The following is a 12,824-nucleotide window of genomic DNA, read 5'->3' on the forward strand; positions in this document are numbered from 1 at the left end:
GTCTCATGCCCATGTTTTCACTTAAAGTAATGAAATAATTCCTATTTGAACGTATGATATTTGTAAGAAGGGATACATTTCCAGTGATTATCATTCATATACCTCTCCTTTCTACTTCAACCTCCACAGGTCATTATTAAAATACCCTTCCAGCTTTGTTATTTAGCACTCATCTGGCTCCGTCGCCTCCTGCGTCGACATGATTTATGATGTTTTCGGTCCTGCGGCTGCCTTTCCTGGCTCAAAGTCCCGCCACTCCTCCCGCTGCTGCTGCTGCTGCTGCCATTAGTGCCAACACTTAGTGCCGTTTCTGGTCCTGAAGAATGCAACAAGCATTTGTCAAATTCTGAGTGCCATTAGAGTCCATTAGGGGATGAAATTGGGGACATGTGAGACTTTGGAGCCAAGATGCTAACTTTGGAGTACACCCAATCAGCATAAGAGGAAAGTCTTTCAACACTCAGGAGATGGGTGAAGCCATAATTTAAAAACTTTAAAATAAGTGTGTAACGGAATATAAACACGTATTATGTCGAGATGTATAAATAAAAACGACCAGCTTGAGTAAATGAAGCTGATGAATGAGTAGATTAGTTACTTTGTTTGTCTACAGCTTTAAATCATAATTCCTGTAAATGACAGTGAGACTAAGGCTAAGACACTCAGGGTTAAATATAACAATGCACTTAATAGATAAACATCAGTCAGGTGTGTGTAATGGTGACAATAAGAAACAATTAAAAGTTATTTTGCATGACAAGAAACCTAAGACGCTGAGAGAAAAGATAAACGAGGAGCTGAGGGGAATGTGGGGTTGATAAACTGGACTAGTTTAATAATTGAATTATTATTATAACTATTATGTGTTAAATAGTGATAGTCCCTCTGGCCCACACTTCAGCACAGTAGGTGGCGGTAGCGCACCTGAAAAACTACATTAAACAAAAAGAAGACGAAGAAGAAGGAGCAACAGCGACATCTGCTGCCACAAGCTGGAACAAGCGGAACTTACCCCACACTCAGCTTCAGTTCCTACCCGGACCTAAATAACCACAGCTCACCAACACAGGCATGGCGTCCTTCAGCCAGAGGCGCAAGTGACACCTATCAACCGAGTCGCCCCTTCTCTGCGGTTAATTGAAGTTTTTATATTGTCTGTGGTTGTAGAGACATTCATCACCATGGCGACCAGGACCGTGCGTCAAGTCCTCCAGCGACGTAAGTAGAGAATTAGCATGTTAGCCGGATAGCTAAGTCTCAATGAGTTAATAAAGCTTCAGGTTAGCTTCAGAATTGTTCTAAATGTATAAATAAACATAACAGGAGACGCACATTAGAAACGTACACACTAGTTAAAGGGCAGTGGAGGCGAACAATGACGCCCCTTAAAATCTCCCCTTGACCTGAAGGCAGCCAGGTGATTAAACTCACCTGTGCTTGTTTTGGTGACACACCTTTATGTGTCCGACGTCGCCTGAATGATGATTTTTTTAAATGGGGCCAGCAGAAGCTTTAGTGTCAGTAGTAAATAAATAAGTTATTACAGGTTTTAAGATGATCTAATTTAAGCTTTATTGATGAAAAGAGGAAATTCAAGTTCAAGACCTAAAACTATACAGGACATTTATGTTGAAGTGACTTATGGTTATGAGATGAAGTGACATCAGCAGTGTGTATTAAGGAGTGATAATAATAAGTGTATTTATCTATCTTAAATTGTTGTGTCACACACTTTCTTTATGTTGTTGATCTATACTTTCACTTCATTGTCACTGTTCTTTTGACCTCTTGGCCAGGTCACCCTCGTGAAAGAGATCCTGATCTCAACGGGTTCTTTATCTGGTTAAATAAAGGTTAATAAAAAAAATAGAATAATAATAATAAAGCGCTTTAAATTAAAGTGCTGTACAAAGCAATACAGTTAAAATACAGGAAAAACATACAGAGAAATAATGACTTATACTCAACAGTAAGATGGGTCTTTGACTTTGCTTTAAAAACCTCATTAGAACAAGCCTGCCTCATGTCCACAGGGACGTTGACATTATAGAATAATTATAAACATCTAGTAGTAAGTAGTAATATGACAATGTATCGCAATGTGTGTCACAGAAAGTTTTTTTGGGGGCGGAAAAAGTATTTTTTTTAATTACTGTCTTCATAATATCAAAACAGTGATAGTAACGGTAAACAGAGGTAGAAATCTTGGGCAAAACCGGAGCTTAAAAAACTGCTTGAAAAATTAAATAGGGATAAGATGCAGGGAAGTGGGAGGGCCGTCCCCACCAATGATCCTGAGGAACCGACGAGACAAGAGAGAGGAGAGGCCGTTGGGGCCAGCTTGAGAGCTCGTTCGATGTTCGATCATCTTTATGACCTCTGGGATGTAAAGCGATGAGATAATTATTCAGTTGTTTACTTGGTGCCGCTTTTTTCCTGCTATCCTTTTCTCTGTTTGAATCATTCCTCCTCGTCTCCCTCCTCGTCTCCCTCCTCGTCTCCCTCCTCGTCTCCCTCCTCAGGCTTTGCATCTGCCGCAGCCACTGTGCATCCAGCGGCTGCCGAGGTCCGAAGCCATCGCAACGCCGTCTTCTCCAGAGAGCTGGCCCGGCAGAGGGCTCTGTACCCTCGCATCGAGAAGGTCGAGGTGAACATGGAGGGCCCGGGGCTGGAGGGGACGCTGCTCGTCATGAACAGAGGGTTGTCCACTCCGCTCAGCTGTGCCAGACGTGAGTGAACGAGAAAAGAACAACTGTGAATCTCGTTTTCGTTTTCACAACACTGCAGCGCTCAGGTGTTCTCCTGTGCTCTTCCCTCAGACCTCACAGAGCATCATGTCACTAACTCGGTGCTGGCCCTGGTGGACGGGGAACCTTGGCCTCTCCATCGGCCGCTCACCCGCTCCTGCTCACTCACTCTGCTCACGTTTAAAGACAACGACCCAACGCTGGTCAACCAGGTAACTGTGCAGCTACGAAATACTGCATTCTTTAGGATTTCAGGTTGTTTTATTTTGAAGGATCTCTAGAATTTTTTTTATTAGAAATGATGGAGTAAAAGCCAAAGCATCTTGATTAGGAACTAATAAAAATAAGTCTGAGACTTGAGCTTGTAAAGCGCTGTTCTCGGAGTCTGACTACTCGAAGTGCTTTTTCCACCGCAGGTCACACCTACTTACTCAGACTGATGGCAGAGGCTGCTTTGTTAAGAGGTAGGGTCGGTTTCTCCCGCTGATGGGACTCAACAAAGCAGCCTCTGCCATCAGTGTGTGAATGGCAGACCCAATATTAGATAAGATGAGACTTTCTTTAAGTCCTTGTGATGTTTCTTACTTAGACTTTCGAAAACGTTATTTATCCCAGAGGGCGATTAGGTTCCACAGTCACCCCAGACCATGCAAACATTTCCAAACGCACAACAGATGGAGTTTATCAGAGGCGACAAGCAAATCACGCTGACTCCCTCGTGTGGTCTCTTTGGGCGATGACACCCACAAGGGCCAGATGAAACGCACGCTTCCAAGGACAGCAGTAATAAATAAGTCTTCAGAGGTCGTAACAGAGGTGTTACAGGGGCGAGATGGGATCCGAGTGCAGCGCTGTGTGTGTGTGCATGCCTGACTTTGTGTGTATGCGGAGCTCCCGCTGTGCCGCGCTTCCACAACGTGAATTCACAGACTTGGACAACAATATTGCGCCGTCGTGGGATCAATATGAATGTATAAAGACGTGATGGTGGCTGAGCTCAGTTACAGCGCTGTTGCAGAAACAGATTCTGAAAAAGGGCTTGAGCCATTTCTCATTTACTCTGCAGGACAAATACTTGTATATTTCAACTAAAATAAAGAAACTAATTTATGAGAGATGTGCATGTGGATCAAGATGTAAATGTAAACCAGTAGAGATCTAAACCAGTTCAGCTGTGATTCTGTTTCTATGTATAGATTATAAGTGAATGCTTTGTGTCCAGGTGGTAAATGTTCCAGTTTCTTTGTTTTTTATTGTGAAATTTCCTCTTTGCAGCGAGTGTACACATGAAGAACAATGGCCGTGGTTTGGGATTGGTATTTTCAGTACGTGTTCTTGTTTCTCGTCAGGCGTTTTGGCGGTCCTGTGCCTCCCTCCTCGGTCAGGTTCTGGAGACTGCGTTCAAGGACGACTTCACCGTGGAGCTGCTCAGCACAGCGGACGTGCCAGGTAGACGAGAATCTCTTCACGGCTACACATTTCACCCCGTCCTGCTGTCGCACATTCAAAAGTCAATTAGAACAAAACAAAAAAAAAAAACAAGCCACTTGATGTGTCTCCCTCCAGTCACTTCCGGAGCGTTCTGCTGTGACGTGGCGCTCGACCCTCAGCTGGACTCGTGGACGCCCTCCGAGGTGTGTGGGGTTATTTCTTTTTTTTTAAATAATAAAAACAAGCACATTCAAGCCTCTGCTCTCGTTCTTTGCTTGTCAGAATCTGGTTTCAGCAAAGGGCCGAGGTCGATGATGGTTGAACCCATGACCACTGCGGCGAGGACTATAGCCTCCGTACATCGATCAATCATTATTTGTACACTGACAAATCATAACAGGTGTTATCATGTGACACTTTTCCCACAATTTCCCAGTTTGGGATCAATAAAGTAATTATATTCTATTCTTTACAAGAGCAGGTAAAAGACCTTACTCATGGGATGAAGGATTTCTCCTTCTCCTTTGTGATCGGGCACCTGGTAGTAGTGCCCGATCACCTCGCTGTAGGTTGGGGGAGCTCCTTCTACTCGAGAGACCGAGACAAGGCCTACTGGGCGTGCACAACATAACTGCTCTGTTATCGGCTCCCCAGAAACTGTTTTCTTATCAGACTTTATCCAGTTCTGACAAAAGTGAAACATATAGGAGTATGTTTTCATCAAGCGATGTAAATGTATCTACATATCTTTCTGTCGTCCCCTAAAGTACCGGTATGTCTTTAAAACATAACGGAGTATGCTGCTGGTTAACAGCCTTCATTTGTGAAACTGCAGCAAGATTTCAACATCTAGGTGTCAGTAAAACTTCCACAATATCTGGTGATCTTAAGAAAAAAAAAACATCCCTTCGGTATTAAAGTGTCTCCTCTTCCAGACCCTAAAAAAGGACCGTTAAAAGTTGTGACCTTCACAAACACAGGCGTCATAATCTGATACCCTTTAGTTGGTCATCACTATCCTCTTGCTTTTAAACAAATCATTTTAGAGGATGTTTAATCCTTTACTCCTGTGTTTTAAAATTGTAAATCTGACTCTGTGTTATTACTCGTTGAAGCATGATGAATGTCCTCGTCTTCTGAAGTCTGCTCTACATAAACAGCCCGACTTGAGTTGCCTTTTGTCTGCAGTTTTTCGCCAAAACGAGTCTTTTTGTTTATTCATTTAACAAAGTTTTTACATGTGTGAAAATTAAGGAAAGTTGTTGATGCATTATTGTGGAAACTTCTCTTCTCACCTTTAGAGGTGTCGCTTCAGTTTCAGGGTAAAAATGAGCCAAAGCTTTTATTTCCGGGTTTGTGTCTTTATCTTTTACCGTTCTTGAGTTTCTGTGAGTGTCAAAGTGCTGATTTGCCATATTTTTTTCTCTCCAGGAGTCGTTGCGGTCTCTAACCCGAGGGGCCCAGCAGTTGATCCATCAGGACCTGGCCTGGGAGCCTCTGGAGGTGACGCCCTCTGTGGCGCTGGAGGTCTTCTCACACAGCAGGTAGTCTCCCTGTTCTCTCTTGTTGTTCTGTGTTTGAACTCGTGTCTTCCCTTATTTCGTCTCTCTTTTGTGTTTCTTTGTTTCTGTCCCTGCATTGTCCTTCTCCAGCAGCCTCATTAATGCAGGATTGTTGTTGTCGTTGAGTTCTTCTCTCTTTTTCCCCCCCAGATGTAAACAGGAAGAGGTCGAACAGAAGGCAACAGAAAGTCCCAGAGGCACACTGATGCTCTACAGGTGATTCTAAAGCACGCACTTCATTTCCAGTTTTTCATTTTCTGTACACCCCCCAAACAAAACCTTCACAATCTTTTTTACCTTTTGTCTTTGTTTTGCAGATGTGGGGACCATGTGTTGCTGAGTGGGGGCCCCCTGGTGGCCAGAACAGGCCTGTGCTCCCAGTACGAGGTGACGGCCCTCCACAGCCTGGGACAGGGACCCTGGGGTCTTCATCGTCGAGCTCAGGGCCTCTCTCTGCCTCCGCAGCTGCAGGTGAGACGTTGCTGATAAAATCGACTTTTATTGTCTCAGTGGTTCATTTGTTTTGAGCTTCAGAGTGCAGAGAGAGCTCCCATGATTCCCCGCCATCCTCAACGTCCCCTTTTGTTATTGTTTTCATTGAGAGCCCCCTGCTGGCAGAATCTACATACTGTGCCTTTAAAGCAACTGCTCTCTTCAAAGCTACCAGGAACATTTATAGAAACCCCTTAAAATCTTTCTTAGCCTGTTCACATATACACCGATAATGTGCGGGGTTGCAAACTGGACCCAGGATTAGACATCATCACCCCCCCCACCCCCACTCGCCACCGGTACATTTTCCTGACTATTACCTGTTCCATTCTCCTATCTGTGACTGGCAGGAAAAACCCCAAACGCTCAAATGTGAGGGAAGGCCATGCAAGTGTGCAAGCAGCTCAAAGTTCTTCAGCGAGGTTTGAAGCAGAAAATGAAGAGCGTGAAAAGAATATATGTAGAAAACGCAGCAAATGCCGTGGCTGTCTGCTGAAGGGAAACTCCTGGAGCTTTTACCTGTTAGAAATAATCAAGTCAAATAAAAGTAAGAGGGTTTCCGTCTTTAGCAGTCTGCAGTGATTCCCCTCGGGTTCATAAATAGAGCTGTGGTTGCCGTGGAACAGGTAATATATGATCCGAGCCTGTCCTATAAAACAGCAGAGACGTGCATGGAGCAGTAAAAGCTCTGTATCGGTGTGTGCATGTGCCTGGTAGTCACGTTGTCTCCCTCTCTCTGCAGGCTCACCACACTGTCTGGAGGAAACTGAGGCAGCGGGCAGAGAAACTGGTAAGAACAACAAGTGTGACTGCTTTCCAACGTCTCACACTCGTCCAACAGCAGGGACATCAAAGCTGCAGCTCGGGGGGGGGGGCGGCTCAGCGAAGGAGGGGAGGCCTCTCTGTGTTTTGGGGGCAGCGGTCTGGTCGAGATGCCGCACGCTGGAGCCAGCTCGCTCCCCGGCTGCAGCATCACTCCGCATCTCACAGAGTAGCCAGAGGATAAGATTTAACGCGGCTATTTTTATTGCGTTTGCATTTATATTTTCGGTACTAAACAGAGATAGGAGAGCGAGCATGAAAAGGCCGATCTCACCCTCGTCATGAAGGACAAACTTCTGTCTTCTGAGCTCACATCAAAGACGCAAGACGCTCACTTCAGATCCAAGCAAAAAGTATTTTTAAATCTCTGCAGGTTTTTTTTTTTTTTTTTTTTTTTTTGAAGATGTTGTGCATCCTGACATCTTTTTTTCTTCTTCCCTCTGAGCATAACAAGATTTGACTGCAAAAAAAAAAAAGAGATGCATGAATTCAAATTAAAAGTAGGCTGCAAGTTAATTTTGGATGGAGCCACTTAGTTTGCAGCAGCTTGTCTGGCTTTCTCCGCGCATCGCTGATTGCATAATGAAGGGGGGAAAAAAAAAAGTTGCACTCATTAATAGACACACTCGATTTGGCAGCTGATGACATACTGTGCTCCGTGGCCTACATTTATTTCCACTGATTGAGTTTTCCCAGCGATTGGAAGTAACACTTTCGTAGAGGGGAGGGGGAAAAAAAGGGTCAGGACGTCGGAGCGACATTAGGAGTGGACAGTATTTGGATCACGTCTTTGGAGTTTTACAAGCTCAGTGTTGGCACTCAGAGCGGCTGCAGGACGTCGGGTTTATGATCTTAGAGGACTCTGTTCTGTATAAACACCTGATGACTTAACGTCTGTGTGTGTATGGTGCATATAGAGGGTAGACGTCCTCTCCTTTCTGTCCTGTGTGTATGAACAGTGCATCACAGCCACGTGTCCCGAAAGGAGCTATAAAGTGGAAGGAGCCTTGTACGTCTCTGAAGGACATGGAGACTGTGATATAGTTACTGTATGAAGGTAAAGCTAAGGCTTTAGCACATCAAGGTTTTTATTCCTCCCATGAAACAACGAAAAGCTGCTTTGAGGTTTTCATGCTCCGTGTCTCTTCTGTGCGTGGGAGAAACATATCAAACTAAACAAACACACATATTCCCCTCGTTAAGATTCCAATAAGTGAAGAAGAGCCCTTGTTGATTAGCGTTTCTCTCTGCATCACTGTGAACAGATGATTCATCAGCATTAAGAGCTGTAGGCTGCAGAAGGATCCTCAGAGGGGCCGACTATCTCCAAAACAAACAAACCTGCTAATTAAAACACTGAATAAAGAAGTTAAGAATTAAAAATCAGCCTCTCCAATGTTTGCTACCAGGGTGTCAGGGTGCTGTGACGCTGTTCACTCAGCTTGATTCTGATGACGAAAGTCCTGCTCCTGGATTTATGAAGGTTATAGACAGTTTCCACCAAGAGCCTCAGTTTGGTTTGATACAGTACAGTACGCATTTATTCTAAATATAAATATTGGTACCGCCCCCAAAAATGCCATAACGGTCAGGCCTTAGTTTCCACTTTCAGATGATGGGAATGGTTCCAAAATAATCGATCTGTACCTTTCTGATGAGGTGCCTGAAGTGTGGAGCTGGACAGTCGGTTCTTAAGTGCAGTAAATAAACAAATGTAACAGTGTGAATATTATCGATAACTCAAACTCATAGAGGGTCAAACCCCTGTGCTATGAGGAAGTGATTCCAGCTCAAAGAGAAATCAAATGACTTCAGGCGCTTCATTGCAGGAAAGAATTAGACACTCTGCAGAATCATCGCCACAAACAATAGAGGGACAACACTTCGCTTGAACATCTTGTTCTAATTCTTCGATTGGCACGCTCCCCCACAATCTGCTCTTAACTTGGAGAGAAATCATTTCCCTCTCTGTCCCCCACCCGAGCTGGGAGAAGTTTACAAGATGAAGTTTTGATTTGGGAAGGCTGTCTTTAAATCATCGCTGATTATATCAACGCCCTGTTCCAAGAACGTCTGGCAGTATTTTCTCTTCCAGTCGAAGTACTAGTCCCTGCTGGTCTTTCATTGGTGCCTCGTGTTTTCCCGATGAGTTGCACTTTTTCATTCAGAGCAATATAAGACGACATTTGACCTCAAGCTGGGGCTTGGGTGGGGGAACACAACGTACAGAGACACAATCTCATAAAACATTTTACAGAAGACAGATTTGAATCTTGGAGGAATGTTGTAATATGAAATATATCATCCTCTATGGTCCTTTCAAAATGCATCCCTGTCTCTGATTTGTCAGTGTGTCTGTGGGGGGCGGGGGGGCGGTTTCTTGTTATTCAAACAGAAATACGATGTAAAATCAGAGACACTTTGAGACCTGTTTTATTTCCATGTTCACGGGATATTGCATCTGTATTTCTTTCAGCGTTAGTCATTGCACATGCGTCTCTTTAAAGGATAGTTCCAGGTGGCTACAATAGCCTCTCATGCAAACCTGTGTAGTCGCCCTTTAAAGAACATTGAGATCATTTTATCTGCAGAAGCAGGTTGATAAAAGCAGAGAGGCGTGGGCGTTTTTTTTTTTTTTTTTGTGAGTCGGCTGCAGGCGGCGGGGAAGCATCTCCCCACGTCTGCCTTCAGCTGGCGCTCCAAACGCGACCACCCACACTCCACGCAGATGCCCCTCCCACTCAACCCTCTGACTCCTCTTGTAGTTTCTTCTTCACTCACCTTTTGTGAAAAATAAGTGAAATCATTGTGGACACGGCTGAAACTCTTCCTTGCTTTTCTGCGCAGGTTGAGGTGCCGAGGACTGAAGAAGTGACCCCGCCTTCTCTTCCCGACCCCGACCAACCAGTAACATCCTCTGTGTAACCTTCCACTCACGCATACACACTTTGACATGTACCACACTGTACTCTTTGCTCAATAAATGTGTAAAAAACAACGCCGCAAATCCCTTTCACTCCTCTCTTTCTTTGCGTAACCAGGGTGCAAATCGATGTACTTCCTCATGTGGTCAGAGTTCAAAGAACGATTTTCACGCTCCTGGAGGCTGGAGGGCTTCTTCGGTTAATCACTGTTCTTCTGATTGTGAATGTTTGGCAGTGTTATTGGAAACATGTAGATGTCCCAGTGTTTGTGTTTTTTGTGTGTCAGCAGTTTTTGCTCAACAACAGAAGCAGGGGGGGTGTGTGTGTGTGTGTGTGTGTGTGTGTGTGTGTGTGTGTGTGTGTTGGCTGAAGGTCAGGCGGCGGTGCAGCTGTTGTGCCTGTCACTCGTCAAACAGGTGGCCCCCTCGATCCTCAAGAGTGTGAGAAAGTGTGAGCAGGCCGGAGGATCGAAAAAAAAGGCCATGAGGCGGGCGGGCTTACTTTTGACTCTCTTCCCCAGGATTCCCGGCGTTTTCACACATTAGACACAAACTCCTCGTCGCCTCACGCCTGCCGCCGCCGCCGGAGAAACCTTTTCTTATCCGACAAAGCCCCCTGAAACTCCTCGTCATTAACACGTCGAGACCCTCTGACGCACCGGCTCATAGTGTCTCTCACAGTAATACATGTGCCGTTAGCTTCAAACCTCTCTGACAGCATCGTGGAGAATGAATATTCATAACGCTTTTTACAGGCGTATAAGAAGGCAGGTGACCTCATTAACTTGTGTGGTAAGAGTGTTTCTCAGCTTGTGGCTCGAGTGTTCAGCGTTTGAAGAGTGGTTTAAAAAACACTGGAATGAGATTGGGACCAGCAGAGCCTAACATGTGTGACAGTACAGTTGGCTTCAGACAGCTGATGTTGTTAATGACCTCCAATTACACAAACGTCCCTCCCCCCCTTTCTTCCTCCCCCTAATGTCCACTTCACATTACTGTTTGACAAATTCAGATGCTTCAATATTCAAGCCCTTAGAGGAGGAAGAAAGGAAGCATAAAACTGTCACTAACACCCTGATATAGATAGATTATTTCCACGTTTAAATAAACAGAAAACTTTCTTCAGGCATTCATCACAGTAGACGTCTGCAGATATCGCAAACCCTTCAGACCTGCAGCTGTTGCGCCTTCTCCGGCATCCCACTCCCACAACCCCCCCCCCCCCCCACACACACACACAAACACACACACACACACCCTGACAATGTGTGAGACACACCCAGGGGAAACATATGCCTCGGACTGAGTGCCTCGGCCGGCCAGACCAGCACCAGAGTGAGATGTCTGAGCCGGTGCCCTGAATTCTCCCGCTGCTCAAGACTTTCAGGAACGCCTGCAGCTCAAACAGAATTAAATTTAAATAGCTACTAAAACACTTTGGAATAATGCATCCCTTAAATATGAATCTGTAATGCCTTCTTGTTTTCTAACTCTCGCGTCAGGCGATCTAAATGCCGGTGTTTACACCTCCTAAGTCGATAGTAATTCACTGGGAGTAATTGATCTACTGGACTCGGGTTAATGAAGCCGTCTCTTTCTTCTAATCTCTGCACTGAGGGCAGAAGTAGTGACACCTGCATGTTTCCAATCAGTGCCAAGCTTTTGAGAGTAGTAAACAATCATCCTGCTCTTCAGCTTTCAAATTTGGTAAAAGATCTCATTTTTAAATTAGGGGGGGGGGGGGGGTCTCCTGAAACAAGAGGTGTGTATGAATGGGATTAGTCGTCATTTGTCCTTCATGTGTTGCAAAATCCAAACCCGATCACAAAGCTTACGGACAAATCAAAACTTCCAAATGCAATCCTCGCTGAAAAAAACAACAACATAGAAGAAGAACAAATGCAGCGCTCGTAAATCCTTCCCATGCCAAATCCTCATTTAAAAAAAAAACTGAGAATTAAAGTGGCGGAAAAAGCAATGACGAATAAAAGTACAAGCGACGCCCTCCGCACAGCTGGATGTGACCACACGCCATCATATCTGAACAACTGCTACGAACAGATTACAAGGGGACAAACAGGTCACAAACACAGCCATCTTTTGGCTTTCACAGACTCAACATAACGTTTATAATCTATAAAGAAATACCAAAGCGTGAATCTAGGTCGAGGTTTTTCTCCTCCAGTATGTGAATAATCCCTGTGTTTCTGGTATCTTCGAGAAGGATCAGGCCCCACAAACATTACAGAATCCTATTTTGGCCTTAAGAGAGTGTCAAACCGTCATCTCATAAGCCTTTAATTCTTTTTGGGCTGCACCTCGCTCTCATTTTCGCTTTGAGCGCAGCATCTTGATCCAAAGGTAGAACTATTTTTGGCACCTTTTTTTTTTTTTTTTTCCTTCCTCTTTCATTTAAAATAGTCATAACACTTCTACCTTGAGCATCTCATGCCTGCGCCGGTCCAACACTACAACGACTCTTTACTTTAAAGAACCCTTCATTTACAACAGAATGAGTTTGTTTGTCTGACACTTTCTAATCCAGCCACTTTTATGAAGTCGAACCTGTTTGTTTCATGTCTTGTTTGTTGCTCACAGATTGTTGTACAGGTCCGATGTTGTGTCTGTTTGGTGCCGTCTACCGCTCTGATGTCCTTCCTCCAGAACCAAAGCCAGTACCGTGCTGTCTCTGTCTTTAAGAATAACCAACAAATGACGCGTTGCCAGGTTTTTCAAAAATGCACTTTGGACATCTCATGTTAAAAAATGCACTTTTTAAGCTGTGTTTTTTTTCTATTTTTTATGAATGCATTTATCTACAGATTACAGCCCGACTGATAAATCATC

At 44.5% G+C, this 12,824-nt stretch overlaps 1 protein-coding gene across 1 annotated transcript; it reads left to right on the forward strand.

Moving 5' to 3' along the window:
- The first annotated feature begins 1,031 nt into the window (after window positions 1–1,031).
- mrpl39 (mitochondrial ribosomal protein L39) lies at window positions 1,032–10,071 on the forward strand. The gene is made up of 10 exons (XM_020642162.3): window positions 1,032–1,218; window positions 2,523–2,729; window positions 2,820–2,959; window positions 4,097–4,196; window positions 4,314–4,381; window positions 5,610–5,722; window positions 5,891–5,956; window positions 6,058–6,211; window positions 6,975–7,022; window positions 9,902–10,071. Exons 1-10 carry the CDS (start codon window positions 1,182–1,184, stop codon window positions 9,977–9,979), a joined length of 1,011 nt encoding a protein of 336 aa, XP_020497818.2. The 5' UTR covers window positions 1,032–1,181; the 3' UTR covers window positions 9,980–10,071.
- The last annotated feature ends 2,753 nt before the right edge of the window (window positions 10,072–12,824 follow it).

Source organism: Labrus bergylta, chromosome 24, assembly GCF_963930695.1.
Source record: "Labrus bergylta chromosome 24, fLabBer1.1, whole genome shotgun sequence".
In the NCBI taxonomy this organism is placed as follows: Eukaryota; Metazoa; Chordata; class Actinopteri; order Labriformes; family Labridae; genus Labrus; species Labrus bergylta.

Excerpts from the sequence above, each read along its gene's own strand:
- mrpl39 (XM_020642162.3), top strand. The coding sequence starts at position 1,182 with ATGGCGACCAGGACCGTGCGTCAAGTCCTCCAGCGAC. Across the intron at positions 2,960-4,096 it reads ACCCAACGCTGGTCAACCAG|GCGTTTTGGCGGTCCTGTGC; the intron begins GTAACTGTGCAG and ends GTTTCTCGTCAG. Across the intron at positions 7,023-9,901 it reads GGCAGCGGGCAGAGAAACTG|GTTGAGGTGCCGAGGACTGA; the intron begins GTAAGAACAACA and ends TTTTCTGCGCAG.